Genomic DNA, 25,230 nt, shown 5'->3' with positions numbered 1-25,230 from the left:
GCTAAGCCTCTCCCTCTGGCACTAATATTTCTTCTAGTATAAATACAGAATGTCACAAAAATGCTGTGTCAGAGGCAATTGTATCTAGCGAAAAACACCTTTACTAATTCTATTGAATAAATTCCACTTGTTGATGGATACTACTGATAAACACTGTACAAGAGTTTTATATGTTCCTCTTTCCACATTTCTGATGATTATACAAAAATATATTCATTGCCAAAAATAATAATAAAAAAAATTAAATAAAACAAAATAATGCACTCAGATAACCAAACTTCCTAACCACAACAAAAAATGTTGGACACAATAATAAAATTAATTACACTTTATTGAATAATTTTTTTTTACATATATTAAAAAGGAACTATAAACAGATTTGACTAATCTAACCCACAGTAGCAGATTATAATTGGTCAGTTCGGGCAGTCGCCCGGGGCCCTGAGCTCCTGGGAGGCCCATGAGCACCCAAAAAGACTATACTTTCAATAGTGTATTGTTTCCTGGCTATAGTTCTGCCATGATTAGCAAAAAAAAAAATCGCTGCTTTTTTACCACAATTTTGCACAAATCAGGACATCATGACATTATCATTCATGTACTGTTAACACCACGCTAGTGCTGTCATAGTTACAGTGGGGTGGGGGGCCCAGGCTTGGTGAACAGCCCGGGGCCTATAGTAAAGTTAATCCGCCCTTGGTCTGACATGTCCCTTTTGTGCACGGGGTGCTGATTGCAAATGTTTTGGCAGCTGGTGGGCTCTGGTGTTTTGGGGTAGCTTTGTCATGGTGGCCAAGAGTAGTGATTCCATCCCCAGGACACATGGGCACTGCGCTTGAAGGGATAACCCTAGGTGTGGCTGCAGGTGCAGGGACAAGTAAACTGACAGAGTCCAGCACTTAAACAAGAGGTTAAATCTTTACTTGAAGAAACTTCAGAGTAATACAAAAAAAAATACAGTACAAGACCGCTCACAGGTACTAGTGCAAAATAAACAGTACTTGAGGTAGACTTTAGGTAGAGGTGGGGAAGATTGATAAGACTGAGTATAGAGAGGGTAGTGTTGGGGCCTTTATCTCATTAGTATAGTACTCTGTTGGGATTGTAGTGTAGGCACTGTACTAGATACTTGAGAGTAGAAAATCCTTGTACTCACGTATATATAGTATACCGGGTTTCCCCGAAAATAAGACAGTGACTTATATTAACTTTTGCTCCCAAAGATGCGCTATGTGTCTTATTTTCAGGCGAACACCTTATTTTAAGCAATACCGTAAATCCTCCACTATGCCTTATTTTAAGAGGATGTCTTATTTTTGGAAAAACAGGGTATATATAATATTTTAATTTTTTTTATTTTTTTACATATAAGGCCGCCTTTTGCCAAACCAGATCGGCGAATGCTTAGAGTCCTATCTAGATCTCTGTCTCTAGGTTTCCCCAGGTAGTCAGCAGAATACTTTGGCTCTCAGCAACTTTGTTCTACTGGGGATCAGTCCCTCTTACTTTTCTTTTTTCTTTAGGGGGTGACTGTCCTGACGTTAAGAAGGATCCCAGGCATAGACAAAGGTTTACCCAGCTCACGGTTAACCTAATGCTAAGGGTCTAGCACTGCATACTGTTACCTCAGTCTCTGTTAAAGAATGTCAGCCTAAGTCCCCATCAAGGGCTCTGGCCTAAGCCAGGCGCACTTAGTCACTGCAGCAGGAACCTATGTCTTTTGTCTGTCTCTCATACACAACTCCTGACTAAAAAGACCCATACCAGGAAACTACCTCAACTTATATTAGGTTGTGTTACAGGAAGAAAGGAAAATAGAGAATGTGTGAGGGTAGAAGGTCTGCACCTGTGATTGGTCAAAGCACATAGCTAAACCTTTTCACCCTTGCTGTTTCTATATGATATGATCCAATCACATCCTGGATCGGGTCCCTGACTTCCTATGAAGCTAATCAGTGCCCTAATATCAATGCTAGCTGGTTCCTCCCTAACAAGTTTAGCTCTCCCTGCATGATCTCCTGTGGTTTCCCTTGGCTTTATCCTACCCCTTTTTGTACCTTACTTCTTTGGTTATCTGGCTTTCCTGACCTTTAGGATTTTGTGACCTGACCATTCTCTGGATTATGTTTCTGTACTTCTGCTGCCCGTTTGTTGTGACCTCAGCTTCCTGACCACCCCTTTCCGTTTGTATTCTCTTGTTTGTATTCCACCTTTGACGCAGGTGAGGGACTGTCTCTGTGGTTGTCTGCAGTCGCTTAGGACTGTCTGAGGCAAGTAGGAGGGGCAGTGGGCGGGAACGAGTTCAGTGTCTGTGTCTACCCTGGCCGAACTCTACCTGTGGATGTGACAACTGTATTGGGAAATCCTGGGAAAAAAATATCTATCTATCTATCTATGAGACCCAGTGCATCAGCAACCCCTTTTCCTAATAATGGCATCTATATTCTACTGATTTCATTGGACTGCTTTAATTTTAAAAGAATGGTATTAACTGTGCTGGCTTTGCCATAAGTAAAACACTGTGCGCATTAGGTAATAAACATTGAGAAAATGAGAGAGGTTTTTGTGCAAGGGAAAACTTGAAGTACACCCCAAGACCCAGAATTCTGCATAATCATGGTCACTCAGTGACGTACTAGCTGCACTTTAGCCCCTTCTGTACTTTGGTCATATAAACAGAGAGGCACATATATGGTTATATGGCATGTGGCCAGTGTTGAACTGTGCACCTAATGAACTATACCAACGTCCCTCAATGAACTGTGTCACTGTGCACCAAATGAACTGTGCCACTGCCCCTCTAAATAATTGTTTCCCAATCTGGTGCTCTTAAGCTATTGCAAAATTACAACTCCCATCAAGCACTCCTGCCAAATATGTAATCTCAGACTTTGAAAATATTGCACCCATCCGAATGATCAAGATAAGTAATTCTAAAGTACCATCCCAGACGAATGTTACTTAATCATACGCCTCCCCATATGCAATTGCAGACAATTGCGATTATGTCATGACCCTATAACTATAACCGGATCTGTAAAACTCAACAACTTGATCCCAAATGGCCTTAACAAGACCCCAGACACCATTTTCAAATAAGATTTTCCAGCTACCACATCTCTGTCCCCTCCTGTCTCATATTTATATATTTAAAGACCCATCTCTTGACACAATTTACATTCTGTCCCACCACTCCAGTTCAAACCCTCCCACTACCTCCAGTTTCTTCCTACACCTCCTCAGCTTCTTCCATCCAATGCCAAATACACATTACTCCCTCAGCACCCAGTTACCTATTTACCATTCCCTTCAGGGTCAGAACCTCCCCTCTGCTGCCACCATTGGATGTGTCGGGAACTGCAGGTCTGCTTAGTGTTGCTGTATGGGTCATCAAGGGGTTAAAGAAATGTAAAAAATAAAAATAAAATAAAATCATTTGTTAGAATACACCTTGAAATACACTCCAGGTAAAAGCATATACTGTATAATTTACGGATAGTAAATTATTATATAATACATAGAAGCTACTTATCTTGCTCAGCCTGTTGTGTATTATGAGCAATAGAGACCCCCTCACCCCTGTTCTTGCTAAATTTACTAAATAAATATTCATGTGTATACAGATTCACTAAGCCAATAGTATGCGCTTGTCAATCATTAGCTAAGGAATACACTCATGATGACTTCACTTTCTAGTATGGACCATGTAGGATACAGTATATTTTTATTGGACTATTCCAAACCCTCTGAACAAATTGTCATGGTAATCATCTGACACACAGTTGGTATTGTACATAAATCTCATTCTAATGCATGATGATAATTGTCAGGCGGTAGACACCTGCCCCAACAACTGTGATATCTAGTTGTAAAACTGTAGGTTGTAATAGAGCATGAACAGCAATCCCAATGACTAAAGTTTTTTTTTTTCCAGAGACTCTTTTTTTAATCAATTGGTTTTACAAAGTTATACAGATACTTCTTTAAAAAAAAAAAATCTCAAGTCTTCCAGAACCAGCTGCTGTATGTCCTGCAGGAAGTGGTGTATTCTTTCCATTCTGACACAGTGCTCTCTGCTGCCACCTCTGTCCAGAGCATTAGGAAATCCCCATAGAAAACCTCTCCTGCTCTGGACAGTTTCTGACATGGACAAAGGTTGCAGGAGAGAGCACCATGTTGCAATTAGGCTCTACTCTCTTGTTCCGTATTTGAAGGACTTGGAAGGCCTGTAGTGGAATTCCCCGTATGCAGTGGCGTAACTAGAAATTGCTGGGCCCCATAGCAAACTTTTGAATGGGCCCCCCCTCCAGTCACACCAATAATATTAATAGTACTACTTATATACTTACATACAGCCAGGACAGCAGTGTGTGCGTTATATACAGCCAGGACAGCAGTGTGTGTGTGTGTGTTATATACAGCCAGGACAGGGGTGGGTGGGGGGAATGTTATATACAGCCAGGACGGCAGTGTGTGTGTGTGTGTGTGTGTGTGTTATATACAGCCAGGACGGGGGTGGGTGGGGGGAATGTTATATACAGCCAGGACAGCAGTGTGTGTGTGTGTGTGTGTTATATACAGCCAGGACAGGGGTGGGTGGGGGGAGTGTTATATACAGCCAGGACAGGGGTGGGTGGGGGGAGTGTTATATACAGCCAGGACAGGGGTGGGTGGGGGGAGTGTTATATACAGCCAGGACGGGGGTGGGTGGGGGGAATGTTATATACAGCCAGGACAGCAGTGTGTGTGTGTGTGTGTGTGTGTGTGTTATATACAGCCAGGACGGGGGTGGGTTGGGGGAGTGTTATATACAGCCAGGACGGGGGTGGGTGGGGGGAGTGTTATATACAGCCAGGACGGGGGTGGGTGGGGGGAATGTTATATACAGCCAGGACGGGGGTGGGTGGGGGGAATGTTATATACAGCCAGGACAGCAGTGTGTGTGTGTTATATACAGCCAGGACGGAGGTGGGGTGCTATACACAGCCAGGACAACAGTGTGTGTGTGTTATATACAGAAGGGGAGGGGGGATATACAGCCAGAACAGGGGTTTATATACAGCCAGGACAGGGGGGGGGGGGGTTATATACAGCCAGGTTAGGGGGGATGATATATACAGCCAGGACAGGGGGGGGGGGGGGTTATATGCAGCCAGGACAAGGGGTGGTATATACAGCCAGAACAGGAGGTGGTATATACAGCCAGAACAGGGGGATGATATATACAGCCAGGACAGGGGGATGATATATACAGCCAGGACAGGGGGATGATATATACAGCCAGAACAGGAGGTGGTATATACAGCCAGGACAGGGGGATGATATATACAGCCAGGACAGGGGGATGATATATACAGCCAGGACAGGGGGATGATATATACAGCCAGAACAGGAGGTGGTATATACAGCCAGGACAGGGGGATGATATATACAGCCAGGACAGGGGGATGATATATACAGCCAGAACAGGGGGATGATATATACAGCCAGAACAGGAGGTGGTATATACAGCCAGGACAGGGGGATGATATATACAGCCAGAACAGGAGGTGGTATATACAGCCAGGACAGGGGGATGATATATACAGCCAGGACAGGAGGGGGGGTATATACAGCCAGAACAGGGGGATGTTATATACAGCCAGGACATGGGGGGGTTATATGCAGCCAGGACAGGGGGTGGTATATACAGCCAGAACAGGAGGTGGTATATACAGCCAGGACAGGGGGGGGGGTGATATATACAGCCAGGACAGGGGGGGGGGGTATATACAGCCAGGACAGGGGGGGGGGTATATACAGCCAGGGGGGGGGGTTATATGCAGCCAGGACAAGGGGTGGTATATACAGCCAGAACAGGAGGTGGTATATACAGCCAGGACAGGGGGATGATATATACAGCCAGGACAGGGGGATGATATATACAGCCAGGACAGGGGGATGATATATACAGCCAGGACAGGGGGATGTTATATACAGCCAGGACAAGGGGTGGTATATACAGCCAGAACAGGAGGTGGTATATACAGCCAGAACAGGGGGATGATATATACAGCCAGAACAGGGGGATGATATATACAGCCAGGACAGGGGGGGGGGGGTGATATATACAGCAAGGACAGGGGGGGGGGGGTGATATATACAGCAAGGACAGGGGGATGATATATACAGCCAGGACAGGAGGGGGGGGGGGGTATATACAGCAAGGACAGGAGGGGGGGTATATACAGCCAGGACTGGGGGATAATATATACAGCCAGGACAGGAGGGGGGGTATATACATCAAGGACAGGAGGGAGGGTATATACAGCCAGGACAGGGGGATGATATATACAGCCAGGACAGGGGGATGATATATACAGCCAGGACAGGGGGATGATATATACAGCCAGGACAGGGGGATGATATATACAGCCAGGACAGGGGGATGATATATACAGCCAGGACAGGGGGATGATATATACAGCCAGGACAGGGGGATGATATATACAGCCAGGACAGGGGGATGATATATACAGCCAGGACAGGAGGGGGGGTATATACAGCCAGGACAGGAGGAGGGGTATATACAGCCAGGACAGGGGGATGATATATACAGCCAGGACAGGGGGATGATATATACAGCCAGGACAGGGGGATGGTATATACAGCCAGGACAGGGGGATGGTATATACAGCCAGGACAGGGGGGGGGGGGTATATACAGCCAGGACAGGGGGTGGGGGGGGGGTATATACAGCCAGGACAGGATGGGGGGGGGGTTAAAAACAGCCAGGACAGGACAGGGGGATGATATATACAGCCAGGACAGGGGGGGGGGGTATATACAGCCAGGACAGGGGGATGACATATACAGCCAGGACAGGATTGGGGGGGGGGGGGGGTTTAAAAACAGCTAGGACAGGGGGATGATATATACAGCCAGGACAGGGGGGGGGGGTATATACAGCCAGGACAGGGGGATGATATATACAGCCAGGACCTGTGTGTGTGTCTCCTTACCCTCCTGTCTGTCCCGACACAACACTGCAGCTGTAGCCACAGATCTCAGGCAGGAGATTATGCTAATGAGGCTGCACAGAGCTCCGTAGCCGGGATACTCACGTCCCTGCTGGTCTCCCATCCCCTGAGCTGTGTGATGCCTGTGAGGAGGCCGGGTCCGGAGAAGGAGATTCCTCACTGCTGCCGGCTACTGACACACACTGTAAGTGGGGATCAGTGTGTGTCAGCTATTACCTGCAAATGGTAGCAGCAGGGATCGGGGCAGGGGGCATAGCCCAGCACTAGGGCCCAGGGAGGGGATGTAGTTGCACTGCAGGGGGGGACCTACCTACGTACATCTACTGTGGGGGTGAGTGAAGAGACAGCACCAGCGCCAGAGGAAGTCCCCGCTCTGCTCACCCAGCGGTATCATAGGAGCCAGGAGCCAGGAAGTTCGGAACAGGTCGGCCCGGCTTCAGAACACACTATTCTGCCGGGTTAGCTGATGTCATGACAAAGGTCCTGAACAGCTAACTGGGAACATGACAGCCTGGCCGGGCCCCCTGATGTGCCGGGCCCCGTAGCAGCGGCTACGGCTGCTACTGCGGTAGTTCCGCCCCTGCCCATATGACAGTATCTCCAATATAATGCTGGGAGCAGGTAACTGTATGAATATGCACGGTGCTGTAATAAAGCAATGGCTCTGTCACTACAGCACTGCACATACTCATACAGTTTCCCCGCTCCCAGCATCATATTGGAGATGCTGCCTTGCGGGGGATTCCACTACAGGCTTTCCACGTTCCGTGTCCTCTGTGAAACACACATTGTGGGAATTAGGCCTTTGGGGATAGTTGAGACCATGAGCTTTAAAGTACGTCACTGGATCAACGAGGAATGAACTGTACATTATATGGGCGAGGAATTATCCCATTTGTATTAGGCAGAGGGGAGATGTTGATACAAGAGGGGTCCTCCTCAGATTTTAAGTTGAAGTTCTGCAATATGAAGGTAAGGAACAGAAAGATCTCCATTCTTGCCATTCCTTCTCCAAGACAGATTCTCTTCCCTGTAAAAAAAAATAGTAGAATGTAATGAAGTACATTTAACATTATAAAATTACAAGAGGTAAATTGCTCCATAGAAACATAAAAGATTGTTGGCAGAAAAAGACCATCTGGTCCATCTAGTCTGCCCTATAAGTATTTCCCTTCTTATTATCTTAGGATAGATAGATGATAACGATTCACTTACAGTTATACTACATGATTTTACTGGGGCTAAATTTCAATGTGCATTTTTACTGCCTTTTTTATGACATTTTTTTAACAGAACGTCAGTATACCCATTAAGGGATTTTTAACATCTAACACTTTTAACTTATCAACATGATTACAGTGTTTGGCCACCTCCATAAGTCCCATAGAGTTAAATAAAGCAGCAATGCACATGTTTGACCAGAGCTATGTTCAGTTATCCCACAATTGTCCCTTTGTTATCATTGGAGGTTGACAATGTCAAGGGCCCCCAGTGACCACCCATCACAACACATATTGTAGTTTAAATGGGCACTGTTGGCATAACTGAAATCTAAATTAACAGTAGATGTAATGTAAAGCAAGTTTGCAATTTGCATTCTTTTTTTTTTTTTTTTTTATAGTTATCATGGAAAACAAAGCTATGCTTACTTCTATCCAGGTCCAGTCACCAGAAGCTTTTCAGTCTTCTGCTTGTTTAAAAAAGAGATCAAACACATGACGTCTGACCGTCACAGCTCAATGTGTCCGTCAATCAAATAACTGTTTTCTCTGTGAGTGTGCAGGTGATCGGGACTTCATTTGTTTAGTCTCTTTTTTTCAACCAACACAAGACTAGAAAGATGGCTTCAGGAGACTGGACCTGGATTTCTGGTAAGTTCAGCTTTGTTAGCATAATAACTAAAATAAAAAAAAATAAAAAAAAAAGAAATGTAAATTTGAAACTTTTATTTTACACCTCAAACTGTTGATTTAGATTTTGAAAGTTATAATGACAAGTACAATTTAACAATTTTCTTCCCCAGCTCTCTAAGCTTAATGGGAACCTGTCACCCCCCGTGCCGGGGTGACAGGCTCCCGACCCCCCGTTAGAGCCCCCTATACTCACCTAATCCCGCCGGGTCCCGCTTCTGGAGGTGGTCGGGTGACGGAGATCTCAGCCGCTGCAGCCCGGCGCGCTCGCTGAGAGATGAGTCCAACACCCATAGAGAATGACAGGAGAGTCCATCTCCGTCACCCGACCACCTCCAGAAGCGGGACCCGGCGGGATTAGGTGAGTATAGGGGGCTCTAACGGGGGGTCGGGAGCCTGTCACCCCGGCACGGGGGTTGACAGGTTCCTTTTAAATCCATCTCTTGGTCAGTAATTTCGTGCACATACAGTATCAGTACCTGTTGAAAATGGTATGAATGCCTCGGTTTTCTTAAATCGACCATTGGCATCCAAAAAGCGACTTGGATCAAATTTCTCTGGGTTTTGAAAGTATCTTGGATCATTTAGAGCTGAGTCCAAGAGAGCAAACACGGTGGTGTCCTTCAAGAAGATTGACAGAACGTTATGGAAATGGGAAGATTGAACTGTACAAATCTGTCAAAGAGTAATGATAGCCCTAGGGACCATGTGCTTGGCCATATTATGTTTTGTGTTTTTTTTTTTTTATATAGCCATAGCATGCACAAGCAGATAGTCTATGGGGCCATATTGTACTTACTGTAGTTGTCATGCTCTTTCTGATGTTGTATATAACTTCCTTCTACTAGTTTCCCCCCCCCCCCCCCCCCCCCCCGGAGACATTGTCATAAAGAGGCACCTATTTTTCACTAGTATTGAGCTGTAATAACTCTTTCTCACTCTTTCCTTTGCATAAGACCATATGTGGTATCCCACTATTGAGTGCACCTGCTAAAAAGTTCTCTCTCAGGTTAAAGTGGTGATGAGGTATTGTACAGTTACAGATGCAGCAAGAGACAACCAGTTCTTTAACAACTAGTACTATATCTAGTATGCAGTGCTAAGCACTTTAAAGGCAGAGGTAATTAAGGAACACCCTGACCCACGCCGAGAAAACGTCTACACAGAGCAGGGCAGTATCCTGAGCACAAGAGGAACTAGCCTCGATAGGACAAAGCAGCAGGAATGAAGGCCTATGTATACTATCGCGCAGTGCAGGTAACTGGGACAGCCCGGGACACTTAGCTATGCCCAAATAACAATGGCTGGGGTTTGTAGTACCCTGACAGGATGGGTAGCTTGACACTGTGAGGCAGAAAGTGGTCAGACGAAAGTTTGAACACAACTACAAGTAAACTATTCACTACAAAGTATATATTCAGGTTCCGCAGCTACAGTACATTGGGTTGGGGCTCCTCTGACAAACTCTTCTCATCTACTCTACAAGCACTGCTACAACTACCTCTTCTCTCCTCTACACTCAAGCACCTCTTTAAGCTCAACAAAGTTAAGCAGTAAAAGTCTGTGTCAAAGAGTTATCTATTCTGCAAAAATGTATTGTACTATTGTCATGCTATCAGTATTTATTATTCCAACCTTGGGGATTATGTATCCTCTGAAGATGGTGGTTTCAGCTGCTGCATGCGGAAGACCCAAAGGCAAGATGTTTCCAAATCTCTGCATCTCATGAATAACAGCATCTGTATAAGGCATTTTACTGCGGTCCTCCACAGATGGACATCGGTTCTGGCCAACCACATGGTCAATTACCTTTTGGACTTTAGCTAAGGAGAAAAAATCCATCTGTTAATACTTTTACTAAATCACAGTGCTTATACCAAAACCATGATAGTATTTTACATGTCACATTATATATTATTACTATGGCATGTGCAATCATATAAAGACCTAAGAATATGCGCGCCAGGACACCAAAAGTTTACCCAAATGCTAAAAATGGCAATTTTTACCTTGGACTTCTGGATACTTCAGGAAAACCCTCAGACTGATCCTTAAAGTGTTGCTTGTTGTTTCTGTCCCAGCAATGAAAAGGTTCAGCACAGTAATAAACAAGTTTTCAAAGTGGAACTCTGTGTTATGGATTTCCTTGTCCTGGAGGAGAAAACAGATAGTATTATATTAAAAAGGTTTCAGTAGTATATTACACTTGCTACTGAGGAAAAGGCTCGAATCTAGCACAATTATCTGATTCACACTATATAAGGGCCAGTTCACACTGAGCAAAAGCGGCGGAATTAGCAAAAAAAGTGTTCCGCCTGGAATCAGGGCTTGCAGAATTCGGCATTAACTTTTCTGCTACTGCTCCATTCAATTGGAGGACACAAGACCCCTGTTCTTGTGATCAATGTAGTTCCATGAGTCAGTTATCACCTATTAATTAAAGATGAGTGATAATAATCCTGGAACAACCTAAAGAGTTAAAGGACCAATCACTTTGTGAGCTAAAGCATGTACAGTAAACATGACAACACCATAAAACATGAACTTTTTTTTACCCTTTTTTCATATTATTTTTCTTACCTGCTCCATCCTTATAAGAAAACAATCGATGAAATCTCTGGGGCAGTTTGGGTCCAATGTCTTCTGATGTTCCTTCACTTGGTCCATCACAAACTCTTTCAAGGACCAGATATTCTTCTGAACTTTCCGGTGTGGTCCAGGGATATGGCGAAAAATTGTTGGAAAAGCGTTGAGAAGCTAAAATGAGAAAAATATATTTATAGACAACCAATATTACAGATTTTACAACAGAATCCAACATTTCAAACTATTAAAACAACTAAAAAAGATGACTTCGAGTTCTGGTGCTAGAGATGTAGGAGAGAAGCCTCGAGAGCTCCATGCCATCTGCCACAAAAAAAAAAAAAAACGCTTAAAATCCCAGTTGATTGTCTTCCAACACTAAATATTGACCCCATGTCAGGGTGAGGTAAATTGGGTCACAAAGTACTCACAAGCCACAACAACCCAAGTAAGGTACAGTAGACAGAGCCAAGATGCCTCAATATTTGCTCTTTGTCTCAGGAATGACCTTCATCTAAAGGCTGTATTACACAGGCCTGATCAACAATGTAAACGAGCACGGATCTGCTAGCTCGGCTTTTGTTTACGGAACCTATCATGCAGCAAGGCTGCATGGACATTGTTAGCAATGTCCGTGCAGCCCTTGCCTTTAGTGTAAGATAATAAAGTATATCTGTCCACGTAGCCACCGGTGGAACTTCAGAGCCGGTCTCTGAAGTGACAGAACGCTCAGCCAATCACTGTGCATGGCTTTCTCGGCCATTGATTGGCTGGGCCACTTGAGAAACGGGCTCCAAAGTTCCACTGGCGGCTTCAGACATCGGGCAAAAGCACCAGGGAGCGTGGACAGATATATATATATATATATATATATATATATATATATATATATATATACTGTATATGTTATTATTTTCTTCACAAAGTTATTACATGTAGCGGTGCTCAATCCCCCACCAATAATTTTAGGTCAAGATCAAAAGACACAATCATCAAACGATCAATGTCAACGTTTGATCATTGTCTTTAGTACACGGAGCAATAGATTTTTGCTCTGTGTAATAGGGGCCTAAGTCAAAAGCATCTGAGGCAAACTACAAGCCCACCAAGATAAAATACAAACAAAATTCACAAAGGCTAGATGCATTGCTCTGAACACTGAAGACTCCCTGGTCTGGATAGTGTCTGACAATGCTGCAGGGTCTACAGCAAGAGATAGACAAACATAGAGAGTGCATCTCACAGATTGAAATAAGAATGTAGGTCCTGGAGACACACCAAGATCAAATTTACTCTAAGGATCCTTTTAGATGCAAAGATTTCTCGGCTGCAGTGGCTGCAAAGAGTGCCGTTCTGTGATATCGCTGCTCATTTGCAGTGCCCTTACACAGCACAATTAGCACAAAGAAAAAATGATAAAAGCGGTGGCCTTCCTGGCGTAGTCCGTCTGGACCAGGAGTCTGATGTCTAAATCACTGGGTTCCCTCAATGTTACCGGGCACTGACTCCACGTTCTATTGAAAAAAGTTCTCTATTTGCATTCAGCTACCCATTTTGAGGAGGCCACCCTTCTCTTCATCCTTACACATCACAAGAAATGTATTGTATTGTCCATGTATTGTCCATGCAGCTATGAAAACTGACATTTTGCAGATTACACAGCAGCACATACTTACCGTTGCTCCTGTGATCCGGCATCCTGTTCCTCCAACTCTCCTATCCAGCCCCAGCATCCTCAGGCCCCATCCCCTCCAGAATGATTGACAGCCGGAGAAGGCTGAGCCTAAAGATACAGCAACTGGATAGAACAGCTGGAGAATAGGATGGGGGATCACATCAGCAACAGTAAACATATAATTCTATGTGATCTACAAGCTGACAGCACGGATATATGTATATCCATGCTGTCAGTTTTACCTTTGCTCTTGGTTAGCACGGTGATGCTTTAAAGAGGACCAATCACCTAAATATAACTGTCCCTATTATGAAAGTACATCTCTCCCTAAGTCTATTCATGAAGATACAGACTGCATTTGCAGTCTGTATCTTTACACTTTACCTGATCCTCTGTTCCCTGGCTGTTCCGGTGGGCGCCGCCATCTTGATGACGTCACTTGCGTTCCAGCGGTGCATTCCAGCGTGACGTCATCAAGATGGTGGCGCCGCCGGAACAGCCAGAGGACAGAGGATCTGGTAAAGTATAAAAATACAGACTGCAAAGGCAGTCTGTATCTTCATAGATAGACTTCATACAGATACAGACTGCATTTGCAGTCTGTATCTTTATACTTTACCTATCCTCTGCTTCAGTGCCGCAAGGCCGGGCGCCGCCATCTTGATTACGGGCCTTGCGTTCCACCGCTGGAACGCAAGTGACGTAATCAAGATGGCGGCGCCGGCCTTACTGCACCGAAGAAGAGAATTAGGTAAAGTATAAGATACAGACTGCAGAGGCAGTCTGTATCTTAATAAATAGATTAGAGAAGAGGGACTTTAGATAATACACAGCGATCTTGCGCTGTATAGCGCGAGATCACTGTGTATTAACGGAGCGGCAGGCAAAGGATCATGGGAACCTTTCCTGCCACTCTGCATGACGGGAGTTTCCTGTCTGGCGCCGACTCTTTTGAAAAGAGCCGGCTCGAGACAGGAAAGTAAAAAGGGAATCATTCGAAAACGTAGCAATAAAAATAATGAATTATATTTGCAAATGTTAATAAAATTATGATTTGCATCTAATTAGGGAATACATTTTTTTTACTTTCGTCCATGATTGGTTCTCTTTAAAATATATATATTATGTATATTTAAAGGAAATCTGTCAGCACCTATTCTTGGTCTGAGGTGCTGACAGTGTAAGAAAGGTCTGTGTTATCTAGTGCCGTCTCATGCCTCTATTTTCCCGATCGGTCCCGTCAAAGAGGGGGAGTGGTGATGGCTTTGTGCCGCACTTCGTGACGCACTTTGGCCCGCATCACCACTCCCTCTCCAGAGCTTGTATTGAATATTCATGGAGCCCCATGAATATTCAATACAAGCTGGGAGACAGTTATGAAGATAACTTACAGAAAGTACGGGACTGATCGGGAAAATAGAGGTATGAGACGGCACTAGATAACACAGACCTTCCTTACACTGTCAGCACCTCAGACCAAGAATAGGTTGCAAAGTACTTAGTGCAAAGTATAGACTTTTAGAAGCTTCTGGAGCTGTGAGGCCAATCAAGAAGCTTTTAGAGCTGTCTAGAGCCTTCTAGAATTTTCTAGGGCTGTCCCGAAGTGTCTAGAACTTTCTGGGACTGTCCCTCAAGTGCACATAGCCGTATAAATACAGTTACCTTGAACTTACCAATTCATTTGATGTTCTGCAGAGTATAAGTAAACTAGTGTACATAGCTAAAGTTAATTTGGAAGATAAGATTCTCTGGGACAGAATCAAAGACCTAGAAAACAGCCCCTGATCAAGTAACCATTACAGTAGCGCTCAGTATATGAAATGCTCAACCATTTTTATTACCTGCCAAATTGATGAGCTTATCGTGAAGCTTTCTTTCAACAACTGCAGAAGACTAAGAAACTTTTTATCTTCATATGCAAAGCGTTCACCAAAGACAATTGAACAAATTACATTGGAAACCGCCAAAGTCAACAGAAAAGTGGGGTCAAAAGAAGAACCTGCACAAGATATTAGTGACACATTTAAAGAATACAAGGACATTGTTTTATTAATACAAGTAACAATATTAGTAAAGGAAAAAATAATTTGACTCGTAGTGAAGTGGAGGTGAGACTAATAGCTTTGTAATGGCATAGGCTGTTATGACACAAAACAATAAAAGAATAAATTATTGTATAAAAAAAAATTACAAAACTATTTTTACTGATACACATATACTGTAGGCCATGTTCATATGGCGTAAGACACCGGCTGTTCTGTGACACGGACGGATGTACCGGCCGGATGATCTTCATTTCTGTTGAATTGGGATGTGGGTGCATCTGTGGGCACCTACATCCCAAATCACAATGGAGCGTGCGGCCAGAGCTCACACAAGACATTGGTGGGATATGTGGAAAATATCCCTATTAGAGATGAGAGAAACGCTGATCTCAAGGAAGCGAAGGTCAGTGCTCTGCTAATCAAGCCCTCTGCTCCCTGCCGTTCCACCCCAGATGCCGGGGAAAAGGAAGGAGATATATGAATGGGTGACCCCAGGACAACTAACGGTGGGAAGTGTTGTAGCCCACAAAGGGAGGAACATTGTCTCTGCAGTGCAGCAGGGAGTCATACACCTTGCATGGCACATGTGATGAACCTCATAGTGCACAGGTTTCTTCGAACATGTCCTGCCAATTGTTGATCTCTTTTGAGGACGCGACTGTGTTTGTGAGCAGGCATGACTATGGGATCAACGACATCATCCCACTCGTCCATGTTCTGGAAAGTGTGCTGAACAACATCATCAGCAAGCATTCCCAGGCCACCTATCAACCATACTGGCCTGGGTGCAATCAAGTGGTGCTTCGTCCTCTAATAGTCTCTTCTCAATCATACTGGCCTGGGTGCAATCAAGTGGTGCTGCCTCCTCTAATAGTCTCTTCTCAATCATACTGGCCTGGGTGCAATCAAGTGGTGCTTCGTCCTCTAATAGTCTCTTCTCAATCATACTGGCCTGGGTGCAATCAAGTGGTGCTTCGTCCTCCTACTCCGTCAATTGTCGCACTGAGTCTTACTTCTAAGACCTGCTGTTATCAAGAGATACAGCCAGGAGAGTGCACAGTAGCACACGTCTCTCCCTGGCTGTCAATCAAATCTGATTTGTTTGTTATAGTCTATAGAGTGAATTGAATGTTCTGCCAATTGGTAGGTGCAGCACAGTACCTCACACTACCCTGACTGAATCTCGTGCTTGAAGCAGGTCTCAAAAGTGATACCCAATGTGATCAGTAATGTTTGACATGTCTAATGACATTGAAGAAGATTTCCTACAGCATCCGTAGGGAATTTATTCACATGTCAAGGTACAGAAGTGCAACATTTTGACCCAGGCGTAGGGTCTTTGTCAAGCATACAGATCTGCTTGACAAAGACATTATGTCTGGGTCGAAACCTTGCACTCCTGTACCCTAATATGTGAATACATTCATATTGTTTCACTAAGGATGCTGTAGGAACTATAGGCCCACCACAAGGATAGTGGGCCTTCTAGTGTGCATTCTACCTTACCACTGAGTGGCCATTAGGATTTTCACTTCCTCAAGGTGTTGTTGGACTTTTTCTTTATTTATTGGAATGTCTAATGACATGTCAAAACTTCCTGCAAATGAATGCATGGCACATGCTTATCAAAATGGCCCCTGACTGGTGCCTGAAGGGGTTGATAAAAGTAAGTGTGCTGTCCCCTCCCCCTTCCTTAACATGACTAGCTTGCTGATGAGCCCTTTTTTAATTGACTAACCAATTAGCAGTCCCCTTAGTCCAGCCAAGTGGACTTTGTAGGTGGATATGCACCCCTGGAGTCCAGAAGTGGCATAGCGCTACAAGCCTTCTGTTTGCAAAAAAACAAACAAAAACAAAACAAAGTCATGTGGAAAAAATTATAAATGTTGTGGCCTACCCCCACCCACAAAAAAGGAAACGTGTTATTCAAGTATTCATTTGATGTTATGATCTATATTCATCCATGTTACATGGTAAATTAGTTTCCATATCGGGAGGAGGTGTTTATACTTTCAACTAGTGTTAAGCAAACTTGCTAAACGTTCTCCAAAACCGAATGCTCAGCATTTCACTCCCGGCGGTTGGAGAAGTTGGATTCCACCCAAAAGAGTCCTGGAGAACAGGGATCCATGTTTTCCTGAACAGTTTGGCAAGTTTGCTCAACACTAGTTACAACACCTACAAATTAAAAAAAAATAACCCCTAATTTGCTAATATTCCCTGGTGGAAAATTAAGGTGTTATACTAGTTACAGTCAGTAAAGCTTTAATCTCAAATATTTTAGTAATTTTTCTAAGCCTTCAAGATTAGGCTGAAAGGTATTGCTGATACCATAGTTGTGGAAGGGGTTTCATGAGCTGTAAGATATCACACTAGCTGTCGTTTGGTCGTTTTAGGCATTGGTCAATCTTTGGTCATTGACGATTTTGCGTAACCTTTCTTTTACTAAAACCTGGACATGTACCTCAAAGTAACAATCCTCTAAATGTTTTAAATAGTAACTAGTCTAGAACTTAAATACAACCTAAAAAATTGCTTACATATATGTGTGGAACCAGGAAAAGGCTTTAACCTAGAGCTCTAGTACGGTGGTACTTAGATGTGTTGATAATGGCTGTGTATTACCCTGTTGTCCATCTAGTACCATAGTGCTACCTGTATCTTCTTATACTGACCTGTATATTTCTTAAGCTCATCTTTAAGACAACAAGACTCCTCTTGAATTCGCTCTTCAATACTCTTCTTTCCCATGCCAAAGTTTCTTAATGTAGTGAGAGAAAACCGACGTAGTTGTTTCCAGCGTTCCCCATTACTAAAAAGAACTCCTGAGAAGATGAAAACATACACCATGATTTAATATCTGAAATCTGAACATGGAGCTAACTACACTTTAGTTTATGTCCCAGGACCCTTTCTATATAACCCTAAGTCTAAGCCTCCATTCATATTGACTCTTGAAGTGGCTCTCCACCCACAATCTCTCCCCCCAACCCCCAAACCTGCTTTTAATCCAAGATCTGTCCTGGGGTCTGTTTGGCAGGTGATGCAGGTATTGTCCTAAAAATTACTTTTAAACTTGCAGCCCTGTGTCAGATTGGCGTGGCCTAGAGTATCTTTGCCCTAGGCCTGCAACACCTCTCCATCCCTCCTCCCCGCCCTCTTATCTGAACAATGCACATGTGCCTTAATGATCCAGCACATGTGCGCAGCTTAGACAATTGATGAATTGGAGAAATCCTGCCCAGGGGCATTCCTAATGGTGAAGACGGCAGGGAGGAGGGACAGTGAGGTGTCGCAGGCCTAGGGCACAGACACTTTAGGCCACGCCAATTTCACACAGGGCTGCAAGTTTAAACATTGTTTTTTAGGACAATAACTGCATCACCTGCTGAACAGACCCCAGATCTTGGATTAAAAGCAGCTATCCGACCAGTGGACTTGAGTCTAAAGTGCATGCCAGCCTTCTGACTCTCCACCGACAGTTGATGTCACTAAAAAAAAAAAAAAAAAACGGATCGGGGTGTCTGATTTTTACTGCCTGGCATTTTTGTTCTTGCAGGAATAAGCCAGCCCCATAGTTGACAACAGCTGACTACAGCTTATCCCTCTCTGTAGAGCAAAGATAAACATTTGGCCATGCTGAACCTGTTAGCCGAATAAACATTTATTGAATATGTATGACCTTTAAAATAAAAAAAGTTACACACCATAGTCTCTAATGAAAAGTGATGCTATAGGAACTTTTGCTCTGTTGCTGAAGACATCAGCCCTTTCCACTAGAGCTTCCTTCACCGCGTCAAATCCATTCAGGATAACTACTGGTCTTGGTCCAAGGTAAACAGTGAAAACATCTCCATAGATCTTTGCAAGCTAAGGGAGAGTTAGCACAAACATTCAGTTAGAGGCATTAGGTCCAGATTAATTGGGTTGTCCGGAAGTACAAAAACCATGACTGCTTTCTTCTAGAAGGGGCATCACACCTGTTTATTGGTTGTGTATGATACTGCAGCTCAGCCCTACTGAATTAAATCGAGTTCAACACAGTAGGATTTCCCTAGGTTGAACCTGATGGACTCTTGTCTTCTTTCAACCTTATTTACTATGTAACTATGTTACTATGAGTTTACCAGATGCTGGACTGTTTTTGGAATAAGCAGCTGTGTTTTCCCAAGGTTTAAATCCCACATACAGTTTTTGATAAAAAAAAAAAAAAAAAACAGGTGTGGAAGGTAAGTATAAAGGAAAGATTAATACATTTCTTCTCTGTTGTGTTTGGTTAAAACTGCATTTAATCTGCTTCTAAAACTAAATTTCCGGCCTAAAAGCCCTATGAGGCTGGATTCGCATTATGTTTTTGCAATCTGTTTTATGTTTATTTATTTATTTTGAGGGGGGGGGGGGTAAAAACAGCTAAAAACAGCACAACTGCATATAAGTGCTTTTATGGTAAACCACACCAATGTAAAGAAACGTAGTAAGATCAACTCATTTTATTCTCACCTTCTTGAATGATGTGTGCAATTCTTTTATGTTCACCTGTAAGACATTTCCTAGAAGAGGCAATGGAGTTGGTCCAGGAGGCAACTCCTTCCGCTTACTGTTGTTTGACCACATGATGAGAAGGATGAGACATGTGACACAAAAACCCAATATAAGGGTCCAGGCTCCAGTGAAGTCCATTGTCTCAGGGAGGTTTTACTACAATTCAGAAATAATACAATCAACCATTGGCCTGTAACTCCATTTGCTGGGATTGCCATAGAGAATTTGTCACTACAACAATTATATACAGTATAATTACATGCAGAGATTAGAGACATCGAGCTGCTGCTGGGAATTCTGACAACATTGGAGTATACTTGAGAGCAACCCATACTCATGGTATGAAGAAAGTACGTCAATGCTGGATGAGTACACGTAGTGGCATCTCCAGTAGCACAGTTCCCATAAGGAGCACAGGGAAAGCCAGTCGTAGGTGTAATCCTTAGGTCCTGGTAGGTTGCAGTGGGCCATGTCGGCGAAAAGCTCCTCTCCAACCGCTGCCTGATGACCAAAGCTTTCTGCAGATTGCAGGGCTTTGAAGACTTAAATAACTTACTCAGTGTGGACAGTACAGGTCCATTGTCAGTGGTATTCCCACCCGAGGTGTTTTAGTCAGCCATAGCTGGACAGGCAGGGATGCAGGAAACAAGGATGTTCACCATACACTTCAGGGACACAGCATCAGGCACTGGATGGCAAAACCCCACTCTCTGGTCCTCAACATAGTTTGGTACACCACTAGTAACCTGTAGGCTGCAAATGACTGGAACTCTTCTTTCCTAGACCCTCACTACCAGCTAACTTATACTTCAAGGCTGATCACCCATTGGTGGAAGAAAAACTTGGGGTACTCTGACATGGGATTGGACAGTGGTACAGGGAGACAACAGGTTGGGCCTCTGATGTCTGGGTAAATAGAGAAATATCTTTTGGCCGGGTGACCTTTACAGGGATTAATGGATTAAGGGTTACCCTGACAAACCAGTTCTCAGCAGGTAGCAGTCGGAAAATGCTTAGTCACAAGCACATCTAACCCTTCCATCACTCTTTCAGCATGTGCCTTCCCTTACGGAATAGAAAATAAACACAAATGCAGTTTTTACATACTTCATCCACAGATTAAACCCTGTACTAAAGATAATAGTATTGCCGCCCTGCACACACACACACACACACACACACATACATACACAACAGCAGTGGACACATGGACTGTGTCTGGTAGAGATAAGCGAACTTACGGTATCAACGAAGCAAAACACTTTGTTAGCTCGGCAGTCGGCTTATCAGCCTGCTGCTTATCAACTCTGTGCCATAGACTTATTTTGATTTTTTTTTATAGCATTTTTGACTCTTTAAAAATTGTATAAAGTCAGAGAGCCATGTGCAAGTAGACAGGGCTGAATATTATAAATGCAATAAAAGAGCCAGCATAAGATTCCTATGATCTGCCAGTATTCACACACAGGGTTCTGTAAGCCTATCCAAACCTAAGAAGAACAAGAAGATCATAGCATAGTCAGCATAGTAGGTAAAGAATAAAAACACCAAAAAAATCTCAGAGGGGCTGCCATAATTTTACAGCCGCTGGTACCCATGGCAGGGTTTCCTGCCCCAACCCACCTCATGACTCATACTGTGACATCATGTTCACTGGAAGAAGAGGAAATAGACAGTTAATTTGACATCACAGGAAATAAAGAAATAACAGAGCAGTCATGTGACCCAGCCCGAGAATAAAAACTGAGGGAGAGATTTATCAAACATGGTGTAAAGTGAAACTGGCTCAGTTGCCCCTAGCAACCAATCAGATTCCACCTTTCATTTCTTAAAGACTCTTTGGAAAATAAAAGGTGGAATCTGATTGGTTGCTAGAGGGAACTGAGCCAGTTTCACTTTACACCATGTTTGATAAATCTCTCCTTGAAAGCGTATTGAGATAGATCACACAAAACCCAGAAAAGTCATTGCAATGCTAGTTTATTGAAAAGTCTGTGACAACATCTGCAAACCCTTAACATATAACCACGTAATAGCACACCATCATACTTTTAAGGGGGTATGGAGGGGACTTGAGCCCACTCTATACATGGCTGTTACCAGCAGCTGAGGGTTTCCCCTAATAGTCTGTAATGAGCAATAACCAGTCCCAACTATTTATCCATTTAGATGCCGCTAGACTTAACATATCAGAAAAATAATAGAATAAACAGTAATAAAAAGTGACATACAGGGGTACCTTGGTTTAAGAGTAACTTGGTTTAAGAGCGTTTTGGTTTAAGAGCTCACAGTTTTTCAAAATTTTGATTTGGTTTAAGAGCATTGCTTTGGTTTAAGAGCTCCCTGTACTGGGTGGGAGGTCGAGTGGGGGAGGGGCATGGTCTGCATAGCGGGGTCTACAGCCCTGTACTCTGACCCAGGAAGTCTCCCTCACTTTCCAAATCATAGCAGATCCACTTCAGGCTGGGGCTTACATCAGGGGACAGGACTGTGGGGGTAATCTCTCCATAGCTGTAACCCCTCTCTCCCCAGACAGAGAGTGCTGCTATACTGTGCCCACATCTGCCCTGCTCATTCCTTCATACTCCCTGCAGTCTCTGTCAGCCCTTGTGTTTCCCATCCTCTTCATTACTGTACAGTAACTTATAATATCACATATTCTGCCGTTTCTGAATGTTTGTTTCATCTGTTTTATATGTTATTCAGAATAATAAATCATTATTTTTGGGGTTTGGAACCAATTGTCTGCATTTCAATGATTTCTTATGGGGAAATTTGCTTTGGTTTAAGAGTGGATTTGGATTACAAGCGCGGTCCCGGAACGGATTATGCTCGTAATCCAAGGCACCACTGTATATGCAAAAGTAAACAACAGATCCCATTGCAAAAAAGAGGCCCCACAAAGCCTCCAAAAATTAGAGCAGTTAGAATAGGGCAATTTTAAGCACCTTTTTTTCTTATGCTGCGTTTACACGGAACAATTATCGTGCGAATTCGCACAATAACGAATTCGAGAGATAATCGTACGTTTAAACGCTGCGAACGATCAAGCGACTAGCGATAAATCGTTCATTTTGATCTTTCAACAAGTTCTCAAATCGTCGTTGATCGTTCGCAAAAAATTCGCAGATCGTTCTGTGTAAACAGTCGTTCACCGATTTACCCTATGTGTGAGATGGGCTTAAGTGATCTCAAAACGATCGCAAAATGAATTTTCCGTACGATATATTGTACCGTCTAAACGCTGATCGTTATGAAAAACACATAGTTACTTCGACATCGTTCATCGTATGATCGGGCGAATTATCGTTCCGTGTAAACGTAGCATTAAAGTATTCATTTTTTAGGCTAGTAAAATAAAATTGAAGTCAAAGCCAGGAACAGTCTATAAACAGGGAACAGGTCATAAAGGAAAGTGTAAGGGCTCTATTCCACGGGACAATTATCGTTCGGATAATTGTTAAATCGTTCGGTTGAATAGCAGTTAACGATTAAACGATCGCTTAGTAAGACCTGGACCTATTTTTATCGTTGCTTGTTCGCAAATCGTTTGCATGGAATAAGACATCGTTCGGTCGTTCGCAGTAGCGGCGAATGCAATAGCGACGACAAGACTACAGCAAGAACTAATATAAGTAACGATCATCGTTCCGTGTAAATGGGTGAACGATTTCAGGTCGTTCGCAATAGCGGTCGTTTGAGATTGTTTATCGTTAACGATTATGCAAACGATAATCGTCCTGTGGAATAGGACCCTACGTGGGCGTTCACCAATCAAAAAGATGCAGGTTATAAAATACAATGTAGAAAATGTTCTATTGTACAAATAAATCTGTCAAAATATCCGCTGGTAGATACACATATTTTCACATATTTTCACGCTCACTACATGTAAGCACTTGTGCTTGTACTTATGTTCATTCAATAATACAGGCATAGAAACGTAAGTAGAGTACTTGCATAACACTCTCCTATAGCATTCACTACATACAAACATATACATACATAAGTACAGTATATGCCTATACATTTTCTTACACACACACACACACACACACACACACGCCCTTACCTCTAATAATGGTTAGGAGTTGTACATGTGGCAGGCCTGGGGTGGGCAGGTGGACAGTGTTATCATTAGCAGCTCCAGACGGACAGCGTTTCCTACGGAGGCAGCAGAAGATAAAAGGACGTGCAGTTACTTCCTGTTGCTAGGATCCGTGCTAGGTGTGTACTGTACATTACATCACCACACAGGGACCAAGGAACAGCAACAGCCAGCACAGCCACACTGCTTTAGGATAGCTTCACACGTACCGGATCCACAGCCAATTTGCAGCGAAATCCACTGTGGATCCTGATAGTGGGAAGTTGAATGGGTCACATACACGCAGTGGAGTTTTCATTCCGCTGCCTGTATGTGACCCAGCCCCTTTAACCCCCTGCATCCCACTGCCTGCAGCCCCGGCCCGCAGCATACATTACCTGCTCGGGAGCTTCACTGCAGTTGCGGCGCCAAGCAGGTAATGTATGCTTCGGCCGGGGCTGCAGGCGGCTTGGGGTTAAAGGGGACGGCTTACGTATCCGCAGTGGAATGAAAATTTGCTGCAAACTCACAGCGTAAAATCCGCTGTGGATCCGGTACGTGTGAAGGCACCCTAAAGGAGTTATCCAGCGCTACAAAGAAATGGGCAATTTTCACCTCTCTTGTCCCCAGATTGGGTGGGGTTTGGAACTCAGTTCCATTGAAGTAAATAGAGCTTAATTGCAAACCGCACCCAACCGCAAACCGGAAAAGTGGCCATGTTTTTGTAATGCTGGATAACCCCTTTAAAGGGAATCGGCTGCATGAAGAAAGAAAATGGTTGCCGCACTCACCATTCATGGTATTAATGTACACTAGAGATGAGCGAATCACTCATCTAAATGAAGCGCAGCGCTTAGTTTCATCAGCGCTCCGCTCATCAAGCCACCGGCCTTTTAGTGCTGCTTTACTCCCTGCCACTCCGCCTCGGGTGTGCTCATTTCTAGTGTAGACTCTTTATTTCAATAGCGTGGACATGGTCAGGGTAGATGCCAGCCTTGCTGCCTAGAGGGTATCTGCACTGACCATGTGCACTCTAGGGAAGTAAAGAGTCTACACTAATATCATGAATGGGGAGTGCGGCTACTGTTTTCTTTCCTCATGCATCTAATTACCTGTACAGTATACAGTATACTATACAGTATACTATACAGTATACCTGTACAGTAAGCACAGACCTGAGGTCCCTGGGAAAATCGGTCATTTATATAGCGCCCCCTCCATCTGTTGTATTGCTGTAAGGTGACTAATAACTGTCAGTGATAACTGTTAAGGCAAGCGGGCAAACATGTACCTGTCTTATATCCATCTGTGCTTCTAGAACTTAGAAATATGCTTTTATTCTCCAGTGCAAAGTATTAAAGAGGCTTTC

The 25,230-nt window shown here is 43.7% G+C and overlaps 1 protein-coding gene across 6 annotated transcripts; it reads right to left on the bottom strand.

The window, feature by feature from the left end:
* Nucleotides 1-420: 420 nt before the first annotated feature.
* LOC138766095 (cytochrome P450 2B19-like) lies at nucleotides 421-23,934 on the bottom strand. Of its 6 annotated transcripts, none has more exons than XM_069943438.1 (11): nucleotides 23,847-23,934; nucleotides 19,733-19,930; nucleotides 18,940-19,102; nucleotides 17,908-18,057; nucleotides 15,029-15,186; nucleotides 11,510-11,686; nucleotides 10,939-11,080; nucleotides 10,565-10,752; nucleotides 9,409-9,550; nucleotides 7,889-8,049; nucleotides 421-3,378 (listed from the first exon to the last, which is right to left on the bottom strand). In XM_069943438.1, exons 2-11 carry the CDS (start codon nucleotides 19,910-19,912, stop codon nucleotides 3,370-3,372), a joined length of 1,470 nt encoding a protein of 489 aa, XP_069799539.1. In that variant the 5' UTR covers nucleotides 19,913-19,930; nucleotides 23,847-23,934; the 3' UTR covers nucleotides 421-3,369. The 6 variants fall into 6 exon arrangements, with proteins under 6 accessions (XP_069799539.1, XP_069799535.1, XP_069799534.1 ...); XM_069943434.1 differs by lacking the exon at nucleotides 421-3,378 and adding an exon at nucleotides 21,398-21,427 and having other exon boundaries at nucleotides 7,325-8,049; XM_069943433.1 differs by lacking the exon at nucleotides 421-3,378 and having other exon boundaries at nucleotides 7,325-8,049.
* Nucleotides 23,935-25,230: the final 1,296 nt, after the last annotated feature.

This window comes from Dendropsophus ebraccatus, chromosome 10 (assembly GCF_027789765.1).
Source record: "Dendropsophus ebraccatus isolate aDenEbr1 chromosome 10, aDenEbr1.pat, whole genome shotgun sequence".
In the NCBI taxonomy this organism is placed as follows: domain Eukaryota; kingdom Metazoa; phylum Chordata; class Amphibia; order Anura; family Hylidae; genus Dendropsophus; species Dendropsophus ebraccatus.
This window is presented reverse-complemented; position numbering and strand designations above follow the sequence as displayed.